This window comes from Nelusetta ayraudi, unplaced genomic scaffold (assembly GCF_046127955.1).
Source record: "Nelusetta ayraudi isolate G7.1 ecotype Tasmania unplaced genomic scaffold, CSIRO-AGI_Nayr_v1 ptg000026l, whole genome shotgun sequence".
Taxonomy (NCBI): domain Eukaryota; kingdom Metazoa; phylum Chordata; class Actinopteri; order Tetraodontiformes; family Monacanthidae; genus Nelusetta; species Nelusetta ayraudi.
In genome coordinates, this window is record NW_027466076.1 from 2,941,554 (window position 1) to 2,964,865 (window position 23,312).

At 44.4% G+C, this 23,312-nt stretch overlaps 2 protein-coding genes and 1 long non-coding RNA gene across 4 annotated transcripts; 2 read left to right on the forward strand and 1 right to left on the reverse strand.

Moving 5' to 3' along the window:
* Positions 1 to 2,097: 2,097 nt before the first annotated feature.
* Positions 2,098 to 10,657, reverse strand: LOC142890178 (polypyrimidine tract-binding protein 3-like). 2 transcript variants are annotated; one of them, XM_076029030.1, is made up of 14 exons: positions 10,495 to 10,657; positions 9,166 to 9,232; positions 8,634 to 8,800; positions 8,273 to 8,416; positions 7,957 to 8,112; positions 7,736 to 7,846; positions 7,434 to 7,590; positions 6,789 to 6,848; positions 6,079 to 6,209; positions 5,938 to 5,971; positions 4,919 to 5,011; positions 4,553 to 4,775; positions 3,954 to 4,031; positions 2,098 to 3,728 (listed from the first exon to the last, which is right to left on the reverse strand). In XM_076029030.1, exons 2-14 carry the CDS (start codon positions 9,188 to 9,190, stop codon positions 3,596 to 3,598), a joined length of 1,512 nt encoding a protein of 503 aa, XP_075885145.1. In that variant the 5' UTR covers positions 9,191 to 9,232; positions 10,495 to 10,657; the 3' UTR covers positions 2,098 to 3,595. The 2 variants fall into 2 exon arrangements, with proteins under 2 accessions (XP_075885145.1, XP_075885146.1); XM_076029031.1 differs by having other exon boundaries at positions 6,079 to 6,191; positions 10,495 to 10,654.
* A 1,119-nt stretch (positions 10,658 to 11,776) lies between these two features.
* Positions 11,777 to 17,069, forward strand: hsdl2 (hydroxysteroid dehydrogenase like 2). Its single transcript, XM_076029033.1, has 11 exons — positions 11,777 to 11,937; positions 13,046 to 13,209; positions 13,610 to 13,708; positions 13,834 to 13,948; positions 14,060 to 14,163; positions 14,256 to 14,354; positions 14,801 to 14,995; positions 15,508 to 15,579; positions 15,691 to 15,834; positions 16,593 to 16,721; positions 16,801 to 17,069. The coding sequence occupies exons 1-11, from the start codon at positions 11,921 to 11,923 to the stop codon at positions 16,914 to 16,916; spliced, it is 1,254 nt and encodes a 417-aa protein (XP_075885148.1). The 5' UTR covers positions 11,777 to 11,920; the 3' UTR covers positions 16,917 to 17,069.
* An 804-nt stretch (positions 17,070 to 17,873) lies between these two features.
* LOC142889880 (uncharacterized) lies at positions 17,874 to 21,462 on the forward strand. Its single transcript, XR_012927014.1, has 5 exons — positions 17,874 to 18,176; positions 19,432 to 19,545; positions 20,400 to 20,506; positions 20,592 to 20,861; positions 21,066 to 21,462. It is a non-coding gene; the product is annotated as an uncharacterized LOC142889880 (long non-coding RNA).
* Positions 21,463 to 23,312: the final 1,850 nt, after the last annotated feature.

A 23,312-nucleotide genomic window follows, 5' to 3' on the forward strand; every position in this document is an offset into this window, starting at 1 on the left:
TGTTGTTTCCACCTGGTGGTGGTTCTTGATAATGGGTACAGGGGAAAGAAACGGATGCCGCAGGCACTTTGTAGACAATTTATTGATTCAGTGACGATTCATGCTACGACTTTCTGTCACACTTTTTTTTTTAAAGAATAAATCAAGGTTTGTTTTCCCTCAAACACAAATACCACATCCACTCCCCCATAGCCGTCCACCCTTACCACTTCATGCAAGAATTTTTTTTGTTCTTAAAAAATATTTTATATACCAATAATGGCAATAGCAGTAATAGACCCACAATGCACCACAAGTACTTTTACATTCATGAGCATAAAACAAACAATACATTCAGGCGTTCGAACCAGCATGAGTTGGGTCTTTACGCTCCGTGAAAATGGTCGTAAAATGAAACCCAGAAAATGCGACACAAAATTATTTTCCATGAAACAAAAAGTATTTTTATAGGTGTCATATTTGCTTGACGTTTTTCTACATCTCCCCCCCCCCTATTTTTTTTTATGTATTCTTTCTTCGAGTAAAATGTTCTTGTTTTACCAACAAAAGAAGCCCCACACAATTTATTACAGTACGTGTGTAAGAGTCCGTAACAAACATACATACGTGTTACACATTATTTACAAAAAAAAAACACACTGCAGTTGATGAAATGTGGAGCGTTAACAAGGGTTCTGAGCCAAAAACAGGCATTTAAAGTAGAAACGTTCTGAACATGCTGCCAAGTGCTATCAGTACAGAAAGGGTGTAAAAAATGTGACATGTTTGAAAAATGCAACAGAATTTGTTAAATACTGCATTTTACAAAAAAATGTTTTAACATGCTGTGTATTTTATAAGTGTGACACATAAGTAGGGATTGAACAAAGTGGTGCACAAGTATACCGTACCATTGTGAACATTTGTTCCAGTTCAATGAGACGTGTTACAAGACATACGTGCAGTAACAACGTGACTGTACGTGTTTGTAAAACTTTTGGTGTAACATATCACAGTGGGTAATGTAAAATATAATAATAATAGGGAACACGTTCCTTAGTAGTTTGTGCGACACCAGTGTTTCACATAGCGAACGCAACACCGGATCCGTGTTACAATGTAACAGTATTCCTTTGCTGTAACATTCCCATTTATAAACAGGTTGGTTGACTGGCGACATTTCTCCCTCCACGGAGAGAGAGAGAACGAGCACTCGTAACAGCTCGAAATGCATGCTGGGAAGTTTAGCATAGCCTCTGAGGAGTGAGTTTCCAAGCAGCAGTGGTAACATTCCTTTGGTTACAGTCTGGGTTGTGTTACTTTAGTATGCAGTTCCCCTGAAACACTGACTGTTGTAATGATTTGACGCCACAGTGTGCTGATGCTCCGATGATGAAGATGCTTATTGGAAGGTTTAAAAAAAAAATAAAAAAAAAAAAACTTGAAACGAGTAACAGGTTACCTGAAACAAGTTAAGACATGAAAATATAATAGTCGGTTAACGTAGGCAGTGTCGCAGATGTTGGAGTACTCGTCAGAAGTGAAGAACATGTTTGATGAGCTGAATGAGTTGGTCCAATGAAAAGGCACGCACACTTTGGTTTTTGTCAGACCTCATCCTCCCCTCTGAGTGGCCCAAGGCTTAATTATTTCGAAAATAAAATGAAATAAAGGAAGGAAGAAATAAGCTACATTTAGAAAAAAAAAAAAGTTACTCAATAATTCAGATTTTGTTTCAGTCACCAATTTCATATATACAGATTTTATTTATTTATTTATTTTTAAATCAACTTCATGTTATAAAAACAATTTCTACGGTGCCACTTAAAAGGACATGAAGTGTGAAGCCTTCATGTCCTTTCATGAAGCTATTCTGTGTAATGTTCAACCAGTCAATCAACTCTGGTCAGGTCAGAGGTCAGAAGGCAAACTGGGAATCTGCAGCTTCCTGTTAGTTGTGGCTTATTTCCTGAAAGTAATTACTAACCTAACAACCAAATTTTACGTGTGTGAATATCTATCTATCTATCCATCTATATATATATACACATACTGTATATGAACAACTCAAAGGTGTCTATAATCATAGATTATAAAGTAATATAAAAACAACAGCTGTTAATGAATTAAATATATATTTAATGGGGGGAAAAAAGAGGGACAACCAATCACAGCTCAGCTTAAGATACACCCATACATACAGATAAACAGTGTGCGTACACACACACCTATAAATACACACACGCAGGAATGACAGGAGGGCGGGACATAGAAAGCATTACCTATTTCATGTCCAACAGTATAAATACATTCATGAATTAAAAAACTTAGTGGAAAAAACCAGAAACCAACACCAGAACATGGAACAAGAAATATATGTGTTTACCAAAGAAAAAGACCCCAAAAATAAGCCAAACTGACACAACCCAGCACCCAAAACCTCAGCTGAACAATATGAAAAGACAGAAACAATTAAAAAAACAAAAAACAAAACAAAAATTAGAATAACCAAGAAAATTAAGGCACAGAAGAAGGTCGAGTCCGCCGCCACCTAATATCCCACGATAACAATAATCCTCATAGTCACAATAAGAGATAATAAGAACCGATTGAAGTGCCGATGGAGAAGGCACCTTTGTTTAAAACTGGTTTTCTGAAAATCTCATTAAATCAGTAAAGGGTTTTGGGGGACAAAAATAATTGATTTTTTTCCGGAATCTTTCTTCCATTTAAAATGAACACGTTTGGAAATCAAAAGAAGGAATGTTTTTTGTTGTTGTCCTCCTTTTCCAATGGAAAAACAAAAATAATCTAAAAAATAAATTACTCCGGACCAGATAGAAGTTCATCTTCTGTCCATGCTGTGTAGCTGTTTAACTTTAAATACAAAAGAAGCCTAAAACAAAAAACGTCTTGCTAGTCATTTAAGGGAAAACTATTGTTGTCCTTTGTCTTTTTTTTTTTTTTACATTTTATTTTTTGAAGTTGAAATTTTGGAAAATGCCCCCGCTTAAACACCAAAATGTATCATTTAAACCCAACCCAATCCCTTCCCCTCTCCACACACCACACACACACACACACACACACACACACACACACACACACACACACACACACACACACACACACACACACACACACACAAAAAGGTTCAACTCACATTTGGCCCTTGATGGACTCCACTGCCCACAATGCATTGCTACTGGGCACTCAGTCGGCTCAAGAATGTGCTCTGTAACCACGGCGACGCCCCCTCCCCCTCCTTCCCTCACCTCCCCTCCCCCCGTCATGTTGGAGTGTTTGTAGGTGTTTGTAGGCACGGACTGCTTGCTTGGTATCTCCCGCTGGCTCCGCCCTCCCCCCGAACCCTCACCGACCTATCGGAGCTCCCACAGCCCTGGGGGGAGTCGGCCTGTCCGCTCTTGGGAAACCAAGGGGCGGCGGGGTGGACTAGGACTAGGATGTGGTGGGCGGGGCAAACCTGGTGATTGGCGGGGGAGGGGCGGGGGGGTGGGTGGAGTCAAGGGGGTGGGTCGGCGGTCAGGTGATGGGACTGGGAGAGAGAGCCGGAGCCGTGACGACCGACGACGACGACCCTGCTGGAGGTGGGAGGTCAGATGGTGGACTTGGAGAAGGAAACTCTGAGGTGCTGGTTGTGGTCCAGCTGGTGGTCGTGCAGGGTGACCAGCGCCTCGATGGCCTCCTCCACCGACGCCAGCTGCATCAGCGCCATCTTCCGGTCCTTCCTGCAGGTGTCGGGAAAAACACCCAAGTTTGTTTTTGGAGGTGGCAGCACAGGTTGGAGCACGTTGGGTGAACAACAACTCTGCCACCAGGGTCAAAGTGAAGGTCAGGGATGGAACCCCAGACCCAGACCTGCTGTTTTTTCTTCTTAAAAGTCTCCATATATTACACGCTGGACTTTGAAAGAAAGACCCCGGGAGAACAAAGACAGTGTTGCAGTGACTTACTGGAAAAACTTGAAGGCTTTGACTGTGAATCCGCTGGAGGAGAACAAATCCTTCAGGGCCTCCTCACTGACAGAGGAGCTGCATGGTGGAGACAGGAACACGTTGTTGACAAAACTAATTGGAAATTATGCACATTATCACAAATGATATGCATTTATAGAAAAATAAACAATAACAAATAGGTAAAAAAATAAACAAAAACAATCAAACAAAAGCCAAAAAGAAATTCAGAAGTGACTTTTTTTTCGATGTTTCAGAGAAGAAGAACTCCGAAAAATAATTTCCGAGAACCTTAAAGGGTCTTTCGTCAATTACAAAAAAAAATCCCCCAACAAATTCCAACTGGATTCTGCAACAAAGGTTGTGGCGCCATGCTAGTGTTGCGTCAGTGCTTAAAAACCTGGAAAATAGAAGGAGGAGGAGGACAAGGAGTGGAAGACTGAGGAGAGGAAGAGGGAGAAGGAGGAGGAGAAGTAGATGAGGAAAGAGAAGAAGGAGGAGGAGGTGAAGAAGAAGGAAGGGGGAGATAAGCAGAGGCAGAAGGAGAAGAAGAAGAAAGAAGGGGAGAGGGAGAAGAAGAAGGAGAAGGATCATCTCACGGGATGTTGGAGAGGTGCAGCGTGGCTGACGGCGGGAAGATGTTGTTGAAGTTCTTGGAGCCGGGCTTCTTGAAGCGGTGGAGGGCCGAGCCTGAGAAGTCCTGAGTCAGCGCCTGCTCCTCCTGGCCCGCCGCCCCGCGAGGCAGCTGCACCGCCGGGTGCTTGGAAAACATCACCCGGATCACGTTGCCGTGCAGACGCTGGCCGTTCAGGTGGCTCATCGCTGTGTTTGGACATACGAGACAAAACGAAAAAAAAAAAAAGGGTGAAAAGTGAGGGCCAGACGTCTCACCGCTGCCACCTGGTGGCCGCCGGGAGGCAGAATTCGCCCGGCGATAATTTCAGAAGGTGATGTGTTTCTGAGACCGAGTTGAGCTTGAGTGGCGTCGCTCATCTGAACCAGGGCGTTCTCCTTCTTGTTGAAGAGAATCTTCACCCGCTGGACGTCGCCGTAAACCCCTGTGAAGACACAACAGAGACACAGAGTGATGCTGGAGGCACACACACACACACACACACACACACACACACACACACACACAGTATAGAAAGACTGCAAAGGCAAATATTATGTTGCCGACACACATTTCATGAAGATGCAATAAAACATATTTTTTCAATGTAATGTAAATAAGTTGTTAAAAAAAATAGGACTGCACACCGCCGGTCAAAAGTTTGGACACACTATCCAACGCAATGTTTTTTATTTATCTTTAGTACTTTCTACACTGTAGATTTATTTTGAAAGGTGGCTATTTTGAAGAATTTAAATATAAAACATGTTTGAGATATTTTACACTTTTGTTTTTTCTCTTTGGAATTCATCTATTTTTTTCTCGTCTATTGCACTGCATGTCGCCGCAATGATGCACATTTCCCCAATCTGGGATGAAATACAGACATTCCAATTCTAACTCTAAAGCATCTCCATCCAGTGAGTACCTGTCCTCGTAAACTGTAGTCCTAGTACTCAGACTGCACTCCTAGTACTATTATTATTTCATATTAGTTATTCATTAACGAGAGGTTAATGATACTTGTACTGCATTGAAGTCAGGTACATACGGTGTTTCTAGGTCCTGTCAACCTTATTGGTTTTTGTATTGTGTCCTAAGTATGTATGTTCAAATAATTGCGTAATGTTTTTATTGTACGTGGAACCCTTAGGAAGATAAGCCATCCTGAAGAAAGAATGAAGAATCTAACAAATAAGAGAGTCAGCGGCTACACAAAGCCACCGCACAAGTTCTGCTGCCGTCTTACGGCACGTTCATTCCACAGAGGAGTGACGGTGCGGCGAGGGTCATGACGGGTCACAGTCTTTTTTTTTTTTTTTTTCTTTCTTTTTTTGTCAGCTGCTTCTTAAATATTCAAACGTTTCTCACCAAACAGGATGAAGAGGCAGTGTGGTGAGACGCTCTGTGGGGGGACAAGGAGTGTTAATCACAACAGTTAGTCGGGAGGAAGGCTGCAAGAGGCCCCTTTGATTAGTCAGTATCCGTGTGGCATGACCCCTGACCCCTGACCTCTGGATTCAGGTTGGACACCAGCAGCACAGAGTGGACAGCAGGGGGCGCCATCTGCAGGGAGACGCGCGGCGGCGACACCAGCGAGCCTGGAACTGCTGCCATTGACAGACCTGCAGGGACGAGAAAGACTACATATGTATATATATAAATAACATATATATGGCCTTTGTAATTAATTAATTGTAATTTCAGACTTGTATTTTAATCGCATTATCAATTATCGAGTTAGCAATGGGGTGAGAAGTACTTAAATATATATGTATATATATATATATATATATATATATATTATATGTACACACACATATGTATATGTGTGTATATATACACACATATACATATATAGATATAGATATATCTATATGTATATAGATATATAGATATATGGATGATAACCGCATTTCGTTGCTCTCTACTTGTGACATGACAATAAAGTTGACTATAATCTAATCTAAACAAAACAAAGATGCTTCATCTGATAATCATTCATGTCCTGCCGCTCCATCCTTTTTAACCGTCTTCATTTTCCAAAAGAGGACAAACTGCTTTGAAATAATATTTGTGTGTGCGTGCGTGTGCATGTGTGCGTGTTGCTGAGGGGAACCGGGTCTTTACTCTACAGTGGAGGCGAACCCTCGACACGACAACAGAGTGCACACCTCTGGCTGTGAAGTTGTCACATGGCAACGCGTCTGTGGCTGTCTCACCTGTGTGCTGGTGGAAGGTGGGCGGGAAGGGTGACGCCCCGTACGGAGGGAGGGACACACCTGTAACACACACACACACACACACACACACACACACACACACACACACACACACACACACACTTCATATTTATGACATGACCCCAACAACAAGGTCCTCCCAACCCCCACAAACACTCCACAAGGACCACATGAGTCGTCCGCAGGCCTGTTCTAAAAATAGCACAACTCGTGATAACAATACTGTATTACACAGGAAGTCTAGAGGAGTTTATGTGATCTCTGATGAACAGAAATGAAGTGTTGCGTATTGACATTATCTTTTTTCGTTGACTGGAGGCGGAAACACGCTATCGTTGTTGCGCTACGCTAACGTGTCGGCAAAGTTACGTGCCGCCAAAGTTTCGTTGGGAGGGGGGTGTTTATGACTGCCGGACAGAGACACGCAGTGGGCCGGATGTGGCGGGCGGGCTGCAGTTTGGCCATGCCTGCTCTAAAGTGTCCGTATGTGTGAGTGTGAGTGCCAACGCTCGTTTGTCTCTACGTGGCCCTGCAATGAACTGGCCTATGACACCTGGAGGAAGTCCCCAGCAGACCCCCCCACCCCACCACCACCACCCAGGAACCCTCCGTTAAGCCCCCTACCGAAGGCGGCGGTGGGGTCCAGCTCCCCGGTGGGCAGGTCGGCTCTGGTGAAGTCGCGGCTCTTGTCGTTGTTGTACTTGACGTTGAGCGCGCTCAGCTTGGAGAAGTCGATGCGCAGCGTGCAGCAGCCGTTGTAGATGTTCTGGCCGTCCAGCGACTGAAAGAGAGACGGGAAGGCAAAGCTGATTGGACAGGACCTTGTGGGTGGAGAAGGATGGGGGGCGTGGGGGGCAGTATTGTTTGACATTGAGCGAGTCATATTTTTTTTCTTTTTCCGACAGATGTGCGTGCGTGTGACTCACGGCCTTGGCATGCTGAGCGTGCACAGTGTCGCTGAACTGCAGCAGGGCCTGAAACTGATTGTTTCGGGTGAACGTGATGATCTTCAGCACGGAGCCAAACTTACTGAAGATCTAAAAAAAACAACAGTGACGACAGGTCGGTTAACGACGCCGCGGAAAAAACAAACAAACAAACAAACAAACAACAGGACAAGTCCACGCCGTGGACGATCGTGCCATACCTGCTGCAGGACCTCCAGCGTCACTGGGTAAAACAAATTCTCCACAATGATTCTCAGGACGGGACTCTGACTGGGGCCGAAGCCCCGCCCCTCCCCGCCTGATGCAATGTTCCCAGAATGCACTGTTGCTGAGCCAATGCCCTGCAGTGCCACCCTCTGCAAAAAAAATAAAAATAAAATAAAATACTAATAATATATATTTCTATTATATATAATACATACATATATGTATATATATATATATGTATACATATACAAACAAAAAGTCTTCAAATGCATGGATAAATATTTCCAGAACGCAACTCGAGATTCTGACCTGATTAGGGAGATTGTCAGTCTTGAGCTCGCGGTGGGTGGAGTACTGAATGAAGACTGGCTGGTTCCTGATGGTGGGTGGGGCTGTGGTGTAGTAGTTAATCATGGTGACTGCCGCTTCCTCTGACGCCATCTCTAGAAAACCCTGAAACAAAAGTTGACATCAAGTCTTCGAACCACGAGGATAAAAAAACAAAAAACAAAAAAACAAGCAAACAAACAAACAAACAAACAAAACTAAAAACTTACGCTGAAAACCCAGCCAGCCACCCAGCAAGTAACAACAAGCAAACAGGATGTTTTTCATACCAATGGCTGACTAGTTGTGAGGTGAACCTCTCACCCGGCCCGTCGCCACTCACCTGGTTTTTTGTCTTCAGCGTAATCAGCTTGCTCACTCGGCCAAAAGGAAGCGCCAGGGCAAGCACTTCCTGTTCTGAGACGTCGGCGGGGAGATGGCGCAGGTGAAGGACCCGACACGGAATGCACTGAGCACGCTCAGAAACACACAGCCTGTCAGTGCCATCCACTGTAAGCGGGAAAATGGGAAATCAGAACTTGAAAAAGTTCATATTTATTGAAACCAGAGTTCCCTGTCGGGACTTCATGGCTGCCTAATATATATATATATATATGTATATAAGTGAATGTCATTGAAACAAAAAAAAAAAAACACAGTGGGAACGTCATTGCCTTCATCGTTGCCAGTGATGCAGCCTCAGCTGTTCACCCAAGTTTGTGAGCGAAAGAAAAATAATCCTGCTTTTAAGTGTTCTTCTGTACTACTTCAAACTTTCAAGAACTGCCTTTAAAATATGTGGTTTATATATGATACGGCCTCTATACTGGAGGGAGCGACTGGTGGGATGCGGGGGGTGGTGGGCGGTGTCTCACCTGTGGACAGGTTGGAGGCGCTCATGTTCGCAGCGCTGCAGCTGGGGGAGGAGGTGAACACTGGTTTCTGCAGATGGCGAACAAACACACACACACACACACACGCAAATAACACACTAACACTGTAGACACTCAATTCACTCACTGCCTCAGAGAAGGGAATGCTCGATTTGAAAAGCACTTAAAAAAATCTTCCCATTACAAGTAAACATATTTCAATATTACTTTCACTTTTTTATTTTTTTACATAAATCAATGTGAAAAAAATTGTGTACAAGTAGACTTTAATTGGACTTTTGGACCCCAAACGATTTCTAATGATTGTTCTCTAAGGTGCACTATTGCTGTTTGTTCGCTTGTTTTTTAATCGACTAATACATGGAATAGAATAGAACGCCTTCATTAATCCCACGTTGGCTACATTTGCTAATTACAGAAACAAAAAGTAGCGCCAAGAGAAGGAAAAATGAAAAAAAAACAAAAAAAACAAAACAAAAAAAACCCCAAGACATTTACACGTTATGAACAACATCGATGGATAATTGCTGCAGTTCTTTATACCTCCCGCGGATCAAAGATTAACTAAATTAGCTTCTTTTTTTTTTTTTTTTAAAGTGGGAAACACTGAGCTGCACCTTCTAGATGACGCTCAAGTTATTGGAATTTTAACCGTGTGGCGTTTTACGTCATTAGACGACCACGGACGGCAAACCAGACCCCCCGCTGCTCTTGCTGTCTTTCTTTCTTTCTGTGTGTGTGTGTGTGTGTGTGTGTGTGTGTGTGTGTGTGTGTGTGTGTGTGTGTGTTCAACGGGTTCTCGCGAGACTCCAGCGCTTCTCAAATCTCGTGGATGAATCGTTACTGTTCGCTCGCGATACTTTGGAGGAAAAAAACCAAAAACAAAAAAAACGCAACAACCGCCCCCCCCCCTCCAAAAAAAAAACCCCAGGCTAATTAAACAACACAAAGCACGCGCGACGCAGAAGTAGTGACGCGCAGGGCGAAAAGTGGTCGTGAACGGATCGCAAAACCACACACAAAAAAACAGCAAAACTAAAGACGGTTCGATGGCGGGAGACGTGTCAGTACACAACAACAACAACACAACCAGCAGCAACAACATCAACAGAGGCGAAGAGAGGGGCTTGACGCCAGAGGCTCGCGCAGGTGCGGTTCAGTCGCCAAGGAAACACAACCGGACGGGGGAGGAGGGGTGTTGGGGGAGGTTGAGGGGGAGGAGGAGGGCGGAAGAGAGGCGGAAAAACGGCGTCGCTGGCCCGTCGGCGGGTGTTCGCTCGTCCCCCCCACAGGCGCGTCCCCGCCACTCACCCGTCCATGGTGCAAGCCGAACTCGGGGAGGAGAAAAGAGCGGCTCGGAGGCGTTGTTTTGGTCCGCGGGTCCACAGCCACCGCAGCCAGGCAGCGACCATGGAGAACAACGAGCTCACTTCCGGTTTGGTGACGTCACACGAGGGAAAACATGGCGGCGTCCCGGGCGGACACGCCTCAGATCGCGTCGAGAGAGAGAGAGAGAGAGAGCGAGAGAGAGTGTGACGACAATAGAAATACTGATAATAGGAAGGAGAAGAAATAAAAAAACAAAAAACAAACAGAAAATCGATATTGCTCGATATCTAAACTTAGATCCACTGAGACAATCTGTTGTTTCTTTCTTTGTTTTTTTTGCCGGTATTTATTATTTAGACACGCCCCCGTGGCTTTTTGACGTCTGGGCGCAACACCTACAAATTCTTCATAGAAGGGGAACAAGGAAGTAGTGGTAGTAGTTGTTACACCGGAGTTGGAGCAGGGCTGTTGTAAAGAACACGATAACGTCAAGACGTGTTTTTGTGTGTGTGTGTGTGTGTGTGTGTGTGTGTGTGTGTGTGTGTGTGTGTGGTTTGGCGATAGAAAAAGCCAATGAATCGTTGACACGTTTGTCAGGAAGCTGCAGTGATGTGTAGATGACGAAGGAATCCTCGTTGACAGTATTTTATTATTTATTTGCACGTAATGTTGGAAAAAAAGAAAACATTCAGTATAACATGAACAAGATCAGATCGAAAATGTGCAGGGTTAGAAGCCCAAAGGGCTTATCAAAGAACCTCCCCTATTCAGTTGTTCAGAAGGGATGGCCCTGTAACACAATGATAGGGGGGTATGATTGAATATCAGATGAGGAAAAAAAAAAAAGGCAAGTCAGGAGTGAAGTGTATGAATTTATACATAAAAAACCAGTTGTGTCTTCTGAATAAAGGAAGCTGAAGGGTCACATCTATCAACACTTGATTATAGAAGTAATATACATACATACATACATACATACATACATACATACATACATACAAACCCTTTCTTCAGATTAACCTTTCTGCTTTCTAACAGGAGGGCGACCCTCCAGTACAAACAAATTATTTTAGATTTACTACATGTTTTTCCTGTTTCCATATACAACGGCTCCTAATGTTTGTCCACAAGATGTAAAACCAGTCTTTGTTTCGGGTTCTCTTCACTGAAAATAGCTGTGTATTAATTCAGTCTGTTTACATGCTCATGTAAGCAGGCTCCGTAATTCACAGTTTTGGAACACCAGGTGGCAGTCACGAGCTCCAAGGTCGTTTTGTAAGGCTTGGCGTAAATCGGAAGAAGAAGAGGGGAAGTGGGTGAAAGGTGGAGAAGACGAACGAGACGTAATTCTGCCGCAGATACCGAACCCGTTCTCCTTCGCAGGTTCCTCGTTACCACAGACCCGAAGATGCTCCAGAACACCGGGTGAGTGAGTGGCCAGCTCGGCCACGTCAGGCTCGTTGGTCCCGCTAGAAAAGACCGTCGCTCGGTGCTCGGTTGTGTCTTGCAAAGAGTTCAGTGGGGGTGAAACGACCGAGGTGCTCAGTGCATATTTCAGCTATTGACTTTAAAAGCTATCAACACACGCTGAAATGTGTTAATAATCACAAATTAGGATGCAACAAAATAAGCCAAAGGTAGACTTTTTTTTGTCCCCTCTTGCAGTCTTCAAACTTTGACCCTTCAGGTTGCTCACCAGCCGACCTGTGTCCAATTTGTTTTTATTGTCTGCGAGGCAAAAGTATTTGAGGACCTCGGTGCATTCGGCTTTGTGACATAAGCCATCGCGTATTTCTGTTGTTTGTTTGTTTGTTTGTTTATTTGTAACTTTGGGTGTGTTTACGCAATTCATTCCCAAGTGCCTCTCTTTTAGAGCGGTACTATTTTTTTTTTCTTCCACAGAAACTTTTACTCTGACTCTTTTATTCCATCTATTCATATCGTCGTTAATCATACAACAGTTTTCTGCCACTGTTATAACTCGTGTCGTCACGAAAGTGTCTTAATATTTCCATAATAATAATAATAATAATAATAATAATAATAATAACAACAACATGTCAAACACAAAAGCCGTTTGAGCCTGCGGCTGTTTTGAAAAGTTTGTTTTTTAGATTTGGTGAAGACACCTGAACCTGTCAGCTCAGTTAGTGCTGCTGCTTCTTAGGGACCGTCGTTAAATTACAGGTAGAATGACGCCAAAATAAATTTTTTAAAAAAAGTTGTTTTTAGGTATTTTGCTTCCAAGATTCTATTAATTTGGCTCAACCTATGTGCCCTATATGCCACTAATGCGTCTGTAAGATATATATATATATATATATATATATATATATATATATATTTTTTTTTAGAATCAATATTTAAATTTAATATTTAAACAATTTTTAAAACCCACAGACTCCGTTGTGTGTTTACGCCTGACAAAAGTGGCACCTTTATGATGGGAATCGCATTTTAGCGTTTTAACACTTAATGTGGAATCTGCCCCGACATCTTTCATCCTCTGCGTTCTCCTCCTGGTATGTGGCAGCAAGTTAGCCGGCCTCACGCTCTTTGTCACCGGAGGGAGCCGAGGCATTGGCAAGGCCATCGCCCTGAAAGCTGCCAGAGATGGCGCCAACGTTGTCATCGCTGCCAAGACGGCTGTTCCCCACCCGAAATTACCAGGCACCATCTACACAGCGGCGGAGGAAGGTGAGCGACCTTGGCGGCATGAGCTCCTGATGGTGGGTGGTGACATTTTGGTGTTCCCCTGTTTTATTGAAACGTCCTGCTAGGGGAAAAAAAAAAGATTATTAGGATTTGTCTTTTATAACAGACACATGAGTAGAAGGTCACCTGAGTGGTGTTGCTGTCAAAATCTGACAGGTGGGTTACACCTTCATGATACCAGCTGATGTAACACAACACCACCCAGGTGACCTTCTGAGGAAGATCTCAAAACATCTTAAGAACATCTCAAAATAGTCATGTGTCTGTTATAAAAGGAAAATGCTAATAGACATATATCTTAGCAAGACACATTTATTTATTTATTTAGTTATTTCTCCCAACAATATTCTCCATTCTTTCTCCACATTGCTGCGTGTCTCAGTGGAGGCGGCGGGCGGGAAAGCCCTGGCGTGCGTGGTCGACATTCGCGACGAGCAGCAGATCAGCGAAGCTGTTCAGAAAGCCGTCGATAAATTTGGAGGTACCAAAGAAAAAGAAGAAGAAGAAATTCTTTTCTGTTTGTCCGTCCGTCAGTTGTAACTTGTGTACTATGAGCCAGAATGAACTGTGGATGACCTTGTGTGTGCGTGTGTGTGTGTGTGACAGGAATCGACATCCTGGTGAACAACGCTAGTGCCATCAGTCTGACGGGCACCCTGGAGACGCCCATGAAGAAGGTGGACCTGATGCTCGGGATCAACCTGAGAGGGACGTACCTCACGTACGTACGCACGCACGCACGCACGCACACATGCACACACACAGGCACACACACACACACACACACACACACCGTGCATAGTGCACACGAGCTGAGCTGAGTGTGTTCCAGGTCTAAGATAGTGATCCCTCACCTGCTGAAAAGTCGCAGCCCCCACATCTTGAACCTGGCGCCTCCTCTCAATCTCAACCCCATCTGGTTCAAGAATCACACAGGTAACCGTGGCAACCGGGCTGCCGTCCATCGTCCTGCCATGTCGACGCGTAGCTACAATATGCCTTCATACGTTTTTTGTTTTGTTTTTCAGCATACACAATGGCAAAGTACGGCATGTCCATGTGCGTCCTGGGGATGGCAGAAGAGTTCAGAGGTCAAATTGCTGTCAACGCCCTCTGGCCACGAACCGGTGGGTGAACTTGACTGGTGGGGCCACAATGGGCTTTACATTTTGGACAGACGGGGCCGGAGCAGGAGCAGATGCATGGAGCGTTTTGGTGACCCACCTCATCGGAGAAAAAATATATCATGGGATGTGTAAATGGATGTGCTTTAATGTCAATTGAAAAAGAACAAAAGCAAAAGTTACAACAAAATCAGTCTTTGAAGCCCCCTGGTATTTAGCTCTTTATTGAAATGACTCTTAAGACACTGAAAAAAAATGGATCAAACGCAGCTATTTTATGACTCACTCAGTATTACAATTTAAAAGCTTAATGGGCCACATATGGTTCCCCGGACCGTAGTTTGCCCGCACCTGACTTAAAACATGAGCCCTGCTAATAGCGTCTTTCGCTTGGCCAGGTTCCCGGCTGCTGACCTTGCCTTGTTTTTTTTCCTTTTTTTTTTGCACAGCCATCCAGACGGCGGCCATGGACATGCTGGGCGGAGACGGCATCAGCAAACAGTGCCGCACGGGCGACATCATGGCAGACGCCGCCTACGCCATCCTGACCAAGCCGACCGAGTTCACCGGTAACTTTGTGGTGGACGAAGACATCCTGAAGCAGCAGGGAATCCGAGACTTCGATCAGTACGCCGTCCAGCCAGGTACGGCGAGCAGCGCCGACTGACACCCCCAGTGAGGGTCCATAGCTCTCTGATTGGTTTATTTTTTGTTGTTGTTGTTGTTTTTAAAAAAAAATAAGGATCTCCATTAGTTTTCACCGTGTGAAGAATAACAGAGAGAGAAAACACAGAGTATAAAGAGGTTACAATGATTGCAAATCAGAGTGGCTGAAAATATTCACCCCCCAAAAAATTCTAAAATAATAAGTTAAAACAAAGACAAATCGAGTAAAAGAAAAATAAAACACCAAAATCAAACATCACAAGGAACAATATTTGCTGCTACTGCCAACCAATCTGTGTCCACTTATCAAAAATCAGAGACTATTTACAATAACGAAACACATATTTGCAAGGTTTACATACACTCCCAGTCAGAGGTTTGGACACACCTGTTTTTATCTTTTCTACAACACATTTGCAATTTCATTTTAAATATACCTCCCATTGACGGCACGCAATTCACAAAGTGTGCTATTCTGATTGGTCGACAGGTCACCCCTTGCTGCCCGACTTCTTCCTGGATGAGGCTCCCGAGGAGCTGGTCAAGAAGATGGAGCAGCACGGTGATCTCTCTTCTGATTCATAGAATTTTACCTCGCTTCACCTTCAAACCCGTCAGCGCCGTCTATGCACAGCGAGTTCCCACATTGATGTGCTTTTCTGTGCTTTGCTAGGCGCGACGCCAGCCTTTAAACCACCACCATCAGGAGCAGCAGCCGCCAGCGGTTCGATAGAAAAAACCTTCAACGCAATCCAAGGAGTCCTGAACGAGGACGTCGTCAAGTCGGTGAAGGGCGTTTACCAGTTTGACCTATCGGGTAACAGCAGGAGATGTGTGTCCAGTGCATTTCAAAATTTCAATGTAGTTGCTCCACCGGCATAGACGTGGGAAAGGTTTTTTGGCGTACACGTGATGCGCCACCCCCCCCATGGAACATGTAGCACTTCCCACCATGCCTCTTTAACTCCCATGATGCACCAGGAAGCATCAGCCAATCAGAAGGAGCCGAGACACAGCAGCAGCGTACGATGCATGGATGTATTAGAAAAACTGCGTACCGGACTGGCAATATGGCGGTGTGCCGTTTTTTTCCCAGTGGCCACTCAAAGTACTGCAGCAAAAAAAAATCCCATGGACCCAAAAAGCCTTTTCCCCCATAGACCGCAATACAAAAATAAACGCCTTTAAAACAGCTGACAGGACGACTGTGACCTGAAATGCGATTCAAAGCAGATCTTTCTATTGTAGATTTTTCAATTATGGTCTTTTAGTCATTTAATAAAAAAAGTGTTAACGGCCAGAAAATCACCAGGTGACGTCACAACGTTGTATATGCTTCTGTCTCTGCTCGTTCTGATTGGCTGCGTCCTGATGTGTACGTAAGTGACGTTCTCCAGAATCGTTCTGATTGCCCAAATAGATCATGTTAGTTGCAGATGCATGATGGGAAGTGACGCTACTCTGCACGCTCCATGGGCCTGTTAATGCAGAAGTCAAAAACGTTTTCAGTGTATGCGCTGGGTGAGCAACTTCTGTCATGTCATGTGACTGTCGTGTGTTTGATGTACGCGCCAGGCGAACACGCCGGTGTCTGGTTCCTGGACCTGAAGAGTGGCGCCGGCAGCACGGGGGAGGGACAGCCGCCCGCCAAGGCTGATGTGTTCATGTCGATGGACTCGGGCGACTTTACCAAGATGTTTGCAGGTGGGCTCTCGACGCAGCAGCGGCAGCAGCAGCAGCAGCCGCGTCTTGGTGATAACGGCCGTGTGCTTTGTGCTTTTAGGGAAGCTGAAGCCAACACTGGCGTTCATGTCGGGGAAGCTGAAGATCAAAGGGGACATGGCACTTGCCATGAAGCTGGAGAAACTCATGGGTCGCATGAATAAGGCCAAGCTGTGAAGCTCCGCCCACCGAAGCCTCGACTGAAACCTTCCAATTCAATTCCCTCCTGTTTGTAACTGTTTATGCGTTGCCTTAACAGCATTAACACCAATGATTAAATAAAGAGTTGTGAATGAAATAAAAAAAAATAATACTCACATTGATAACAAACTGTCCTGTCCTTCTTCTGCATTTTTCCGCTCATCCAAACCTCTCAAATCTTTTCAATGATGCTTTTGTAAAACCTAGGGTTCACATTCACACCACGTCACTTTAATGAGGGCCAATGCTGCTGACGAATGTTTCAAATAAAAGTATGATGGGCATCAAAAGTGGTTTATGCAGATTTGGCAAAGAGACAGGGATGCAACGGGTTGGGGACGGAGAGAGTTACAATTAATGAATGAATGAATGAATTAATAAATAAATAAATAATAAGGAGGACGTGGCCACTTTGGTACCCTTTGTGACATCAGAGGAGGGAGTCGTGTTTTAGCACACACTTGATGAAAATATAGCCAGCAGAAAAAGTAAAGACTGGACACGTTTCTAGGAGTTGGCTGATACAACGGCGATACTGATTATTGTTTAATAAACATGTTTTTGACCATACTTTGTTTTTGGTACTCAATCTGGGCCACCTGTATGCTGCATTTTCTTTTTCTTTTTAGCATAGTTTTATTTTAAAATGCTGAACAGCTTTCTTTTATCAGAAACAATACAAAAAGCACATGTGGTTTACTTTAATTACAAGTCTAAAATTAATAAAGGCTTCTTCTTCTTCTTCTTCTTCTTCCAGTTTGCGTTAACTCAGTTAATTCACTATTCACCATTTGCTGTGATGGATCCTGGGGCATTTTCACGACAGACAAAAATAAAATTGTTGTTTAAAAGTAGATCAAGCATGAAGATTTCATACAGCTGCAGAGGCCTCGCCGACACGTGAAAGAAAGCTCTAAACACCTGCTTCCAATCAGCAAATCACTGCATGGCTGCGTCCCGTTCGCCAGCCGTCACTATTTTAGCCACAGGTGTGCTGGTGTCCCTTATCGCCTTCCAGTCGGTCTTGGTGGTCGGCAGCTCCCGGGAGGATGAGGATGATGATGGCCTGGGTTTGGTTCACCCTGTTGACTCTAGCCCGGCTCAACACAGCGACTGATCCGCACCGGGGCCGCCGCCCGGCCGTTCTGGAGGCTCTGTTTCTGGGCACCGGGCCACCGACAGAGACCGCCGGCGGGGAGAAGTCTTACTATGCCCCTGTCTGGAAATCTCTGGAAGGTAAGAACCTGGCTTGCGTTTTGCACGGTTAGCGTCGAATGTTTTTAAAATGGTTTATTTAAATGGTGAAAATGCATCGAAAGCAAGTTTGTTCAGTATTTTAACGTTTTCAGAATTTAATTATTAGAGTAAGGTTCAAAAATTTAAGTTGACCTATACAGTTGTTAGGCCACAAAATATACCTGCAATGTTTACGAAGTTAATTATATACATCTATGTATGCTGTGTCGTGTTCTTTACGTATTTATCGGTTCAAATATTTACAAAAGTGAAGGTTAAACCAGTATTTAATTTGCCTCTGGTTTTAGCTAATTAGTCTTAGCTGCCTCACAAGCCAACCAATCACAAGCTACAAGTGTAGCTTGTGATTGGTTGAAAAAGTGTAATTTGCCTTGGGGACAATGAAGTGTTCCCGTTTGTGAATTCTGATGCCGGTATCTTCAGTGAACGTTCTGCCTAAGTGTCTTCTGTTTCCATTCTGCTATTATCTTATGAAGAGTGTCCAATTGCCACCCGTCAAACCCTTGCATTACAGTAGCTCAAAAATGCAAACGACATCTTAAAATAGGGTCACCAGAATCAACACAACCCGCACTATTTTGCTATTTATTTATTTATTTTTTACCACTACTGGCGCGCCACTAGCCTGTGAAGGCCATGGTCTCTAGCACTGCTAGAGGCGTCCTTTTAATTTTGTGAAAGAAAGTTGGCAACACTAGTTAGTCGTAGCAGATGACGCCAGTTAAGTCACCACAACATGCACACAAACGTCGTCCCGTCTCCGGTTGAAGGGTTTATCCAGAAGATTAGAGACCTGGATTTACTCATGTTTGGATGGGCCTGGCTGCATCCAACTGGGGCATCAATCAAATCAAATGCACTAAAGTAAATAAATGAGCGTTCCAGGGTGCATATGGAGAGCAGTCATGCTGAACATGCAAGGCAGAACCAATCTAGCCATGCAGCTAGACGAAGGACAGGCCTTTTCTTCATATGCAAATTTAAAAAAGTATTCCCTTTATTGATGCACTACTGAGCATACTATTTGCATGTAGCTTGATCATTAAATGTTGGACATCAGTTATTGTTTCCAGTACTCATTTCTTTACGTACTTTAAACACTTTAAACTGTATTCCTAATTTTATGTTGTGTATGTTGTCTGACTGTGACCGTATTTTGTTTGCAGTTTGTTTTTTCCTTTATTGTGGTAAGCCCTTTACTTGGCTTTTTTTTTTTTTTTTTTTTTTTTGTCAGAGCTCGGTGATCATGGAAAGGATGTGGATTTTGGCTGCCCTCAGTTCCGCTGCAGCGGTGTCTCACTCTTGGTTCGCTTCTCACTCATCAGACACTCTGACATCCATCTTGAGGGTGGGTATGACATGCTTGCTGTGTTTATTTATTCATCTTTTTAAGGCTGGTTTCTTGTAGCAAAAAGATGGATGGAGCATTTTTCAAAGAGGAGGCCAATGTGCAAGTCCCAAAAAGCTGCATTCTATCGTTTAACCAGTATAAATTGATCACTTAGAGTCTTGACAATGACTGGCAGTTAATAAGGAAAGGGCCTCTAAATTCATTTCATTACAAACTGCTTTGTGTGGCTAATAGATTTTTATTTAATTTTTTTTTAATGTCAATTATAGTCAGCTTACTGGTGGGGGTTGGGGCGCAAGGGAGCACGACTGCTGCAATCACTGTATACTGCTCGGACTGGTAACCTTTATGTGGTGCCGATCAGGTATTTGTGAATTAATTGGTGTTGACGCAACCATCTTCATGTACAGTCAATGGCTGATACTATTGAGTTTTTGTGCTGAGCTGTGAAAAATAACACATTGCAGTCAAACAAAAGTACTTATGAGGAGATGTGGTACTATTGCCTCTTTTTACCTGTGTGCATTTTTAAAGCACGAGATCACTGTAAACCTGCTGCCAATATTCATTGGAAAAATGTATCCAGTCATGCAAAGTTTACTAGGTTAAAAGTATAGGTATGAAGTAGAAAAAAAAATGTTGCTGTCTTTCATATTAAAATGACTTTTTAAATCTTATGCAAACCTATGTAAAGATCTTTAATTTCTAAATGTCCTTGTGCACAATGAATTTAACCAATTGCTTTTCTTGATTTAAGAGCTAAATCTTTCAAAAGCTGCAAGTGTTACACCCCATCTTCGAGAGCAGTACTGAAGTTTAATGTATTTTTATGAAAACAATTGTTTTTACAGATGGACGCAAGCTTTTATCCTTTGCAGATGCTCATGGATCTGTGAAAATTCTTGAGGCATGGCAACTGTTGGTGATTCCTTATACCAGCCCCCACATTGCCTCACAGGTAGAGCTGATTGTGTGGGTGTGTATTTTTTTGTGGTTCAAAAGAAACCGACTCAAATTTTACTCAAACTTGTGTTTTATGGCAGATTTTGAATGGAGCCCAGTTGCAACGATTGACGCTGCTTTACTTTGACCACCTGCTGCAAAGAAACGTGACTGGTTTAGCTGCATGCGCTATTCCAGAAACTTCAGATCAGCTACCATTTGTGATTTGCAGAAAAAATGAAATTGCTGTCGATCTGCCTTATGGAACAAGGTTGAATAGAATAAAAACTGTTGGGACGGGCATCCCAACTGGATTACTGCTTTCGAATCCAGGAGCGCAGTTTGTGAAGATCTCAACGAGTGAAGACAAGGTAAGAAGATGGATAGAAGATGTCGGGTTTTCTTTTTTCAGTAGTATTACTATTCTGTTTCTCCTATCTTACTACTTTAAGAAGGGTAGGCAAAATAAGCAAAGGCTTCAGCCTACACCTTTTTGGGTCGGTGTGTATTTTTTAATGTATAAAGCATGTACAACATTGAAAACGACAGAAATAAACTAATTGACTGTTTTACAGGATTATCTTTCTGAGATGATACTAGACACTGGTGGGGAAACCTCCTCGGTGCTGATTGCTTGTTTTAAAACAAGACAAAGTGGACATGGTCGTTACTCAAGAGATCTGGATCTCGATAAGCCCTGTGATGTCTGGGATGTTCCCGTTCTTTGGGATCCCTTTGTTACAGGAGAGACCCCAACTGGTCCTCCATTTGAAAGCGCTACATTGACACAACATGCAACATATGAAGATTCTACAACTGCCTTTCCTCCATACCCTTCCACAACAAGCACCCCTTGGAGGAAAACCATAGCAAGCCCTGCCACAAGTTCCTTCTCCCGTGCTGTTTCTACAACAATGGAACAGGGCTTAGTCTCAACAGCCTCTGGCTTATTGACCCCTATGTCGAGCTCTAGACTATTCGCTAGGGTTTCAACCACATTGTTCAGTGCCACAACATCAGCCACCAGGCCAACAGGCTTGACAAGCACTTCAACTGCTGCTAGCGCCTTCACTGCACAGTCCACCACTCCCGCAGGCTCATCCAGCTTGACGAGTCCAAAAAGGTTGTCAACGACCCGCGCCTCTGGCTCATCAATGAGGCCCAGCTCCACAACATCCATCGGATACAGCTCCATAACGTCAGCTGGCAGGAGGACCAGGTCCACAAGATCGACAAGGGTGCCGACAGCCACAAGATCTATTTCTACCATTTCAGCCAGGGGCTCGTCCACTCCAGCTGTAATCTCAGCAACAGGATCATCCACCACAATGTCCAGTGGCGGTTTAACCACAACAAAAACTGGCTTATCTACCACAGGATCCAGTTCTCCAACAGCCTGGGTTGTATCAATCGCATCTGCAGGCTCTACTACAGGGATGTCCAGCACCATGACCTCAGCGGATAGTTACAGCTCCATGACACCATTTGGGCCATCAACTGCCACAGTCTCACCCCCTATGAAGGCCAGCATAACAATACTCACTAGGATGTCAACAACCCCAGTCACTGGCTCAACAGGGTCCATCTCGATTCGGTCAGCCACAGAATCCAGTCCAGCAACTTCATCTAGGGATTTATCTAATACACAGTTTTATCTAACGATTGGCTCATCCACCAGGAGGACCAGGTTCACAAGATCAGCAAGGGTGCCGAAAACCACAAAATCTAGATCTACCATTTCAGCCAGCGGTTCGTCCTCTGTCTCTGGAATCTCAGCAACGGGATTATCCACCATACTGTCCAGTGGAGGTTTAACCCCAACATCCACTGGTGTTTTGACAAGAGGATCCAGTTTTATTGCATCCATGGGTTTAGCCACTGGCTCATCATCCACGGGTTTATCCACTGCAGCCTCTGGTTCATCCACAATGGGCTCCAGTACATGGTCAACAGCTCCAGCCACTGGTTCAACCACTGCCGGATCCAGTTCTACAACTTCCGCTGGGGGTTCGTCCACCTCAGCTGCTGGGTCATCCACAGGGATTCCCACGTCCGTGACATCAGCTCAGAGTTCATCTACCATGGCTACTAGCAAATCCATGATGGCGTCTGTGTCCACAACATCAGCTGTGCCGTCATCTACCGCTGCAACGTTGCCTCAAAGTTCATCCACGATGGCCTCAAGATCTTCAACACAGGGATCTTCCTCAACCAACTCTGCAGTAGGTTCAGCCACAGTAGGGTGCACTGGAGGTTCTACCACAGCAACTGCTGCCTCCATGACATCTCCCCCTGGTTGTGGTGGGCCACCCACAACGGCTATTGGCACATCTACTGTAGGATCAAGTTCTACAATGTCAGCCACGGGGTTCTCCACGATGGGGTCCAGCACATTGCCCACAGTGGAGTCAACAGCTTCAGCCACTGATTCCACCACTGCCGGATCCAGTTCGACAACTTCCGCTGGGGTTTCGTCCACCTCAGCTACCGGGTCATCCACCTGGATTCCCAGCGCCGTGACATCAGCTCAGAGTTCATCTACCATGGCTACTAGCAAATCCATGATGGCGTCTGTGTCCACAACATCAGCTGTTCCGTCATCTACCGCTGCAACGTTGCCTCAAAGTTCATCCACGATGGCCTCAAGATCTTCAACACAGGGATCTTCCTCAACCAACTCTGCAGTAGGTTCAGCCACAGTCGGGTGCACTGGAGGTTCTACCACAGCAACTGCTGCCTCCATGACATCTCCCCCTGGTTGTGGTGGGCCACCCACAACGGCTATTGGCACATCTACTGTAGGATCAAGTTCTACAATGTCA

Excerpts from the sequence above, each read along its gene's own strand:
- LOC142890178 (XM_076029030.1), bottom strand. The coding sequence starts at position 9,190 with ATGAGCGCCTCCAACCTGTCCACAG. Across the intron at positions 5,012-5,937 it reads CTGCCTCTTCATCCTGTTTG|GGGTTTACGGCGACGTCCAG; the intron begins GTGAGAAACGTT and ends GTGTCTTCACAG. Across the intron at positions 3,729-3,953 it reads AAAGCCTTCAAGTTTTTCCA|GAAGGACCGGAAGATGGCGC; the intron begins GTAAGTCACTGC and ends CGACACCTGCAG.
- hsdl2 (XM_076029033.1), top strand. Across the intron at positions 15,580-15,690 it reads CAAGAAGATGGAGCAGCACG|GCGCGACGCCAGCCTTTAAA; the intron begins GTGATCTCTCTT and ends GTGCTTTGCTAG. Across the intron at positions 16,722-16,800 it reads CTTTACCAAGATGTTTGCAG|GGAAGCTGAAGCCAACACTG; the intron begins GTGGGCTCTCGA and ends TTGTGCTTTTAG.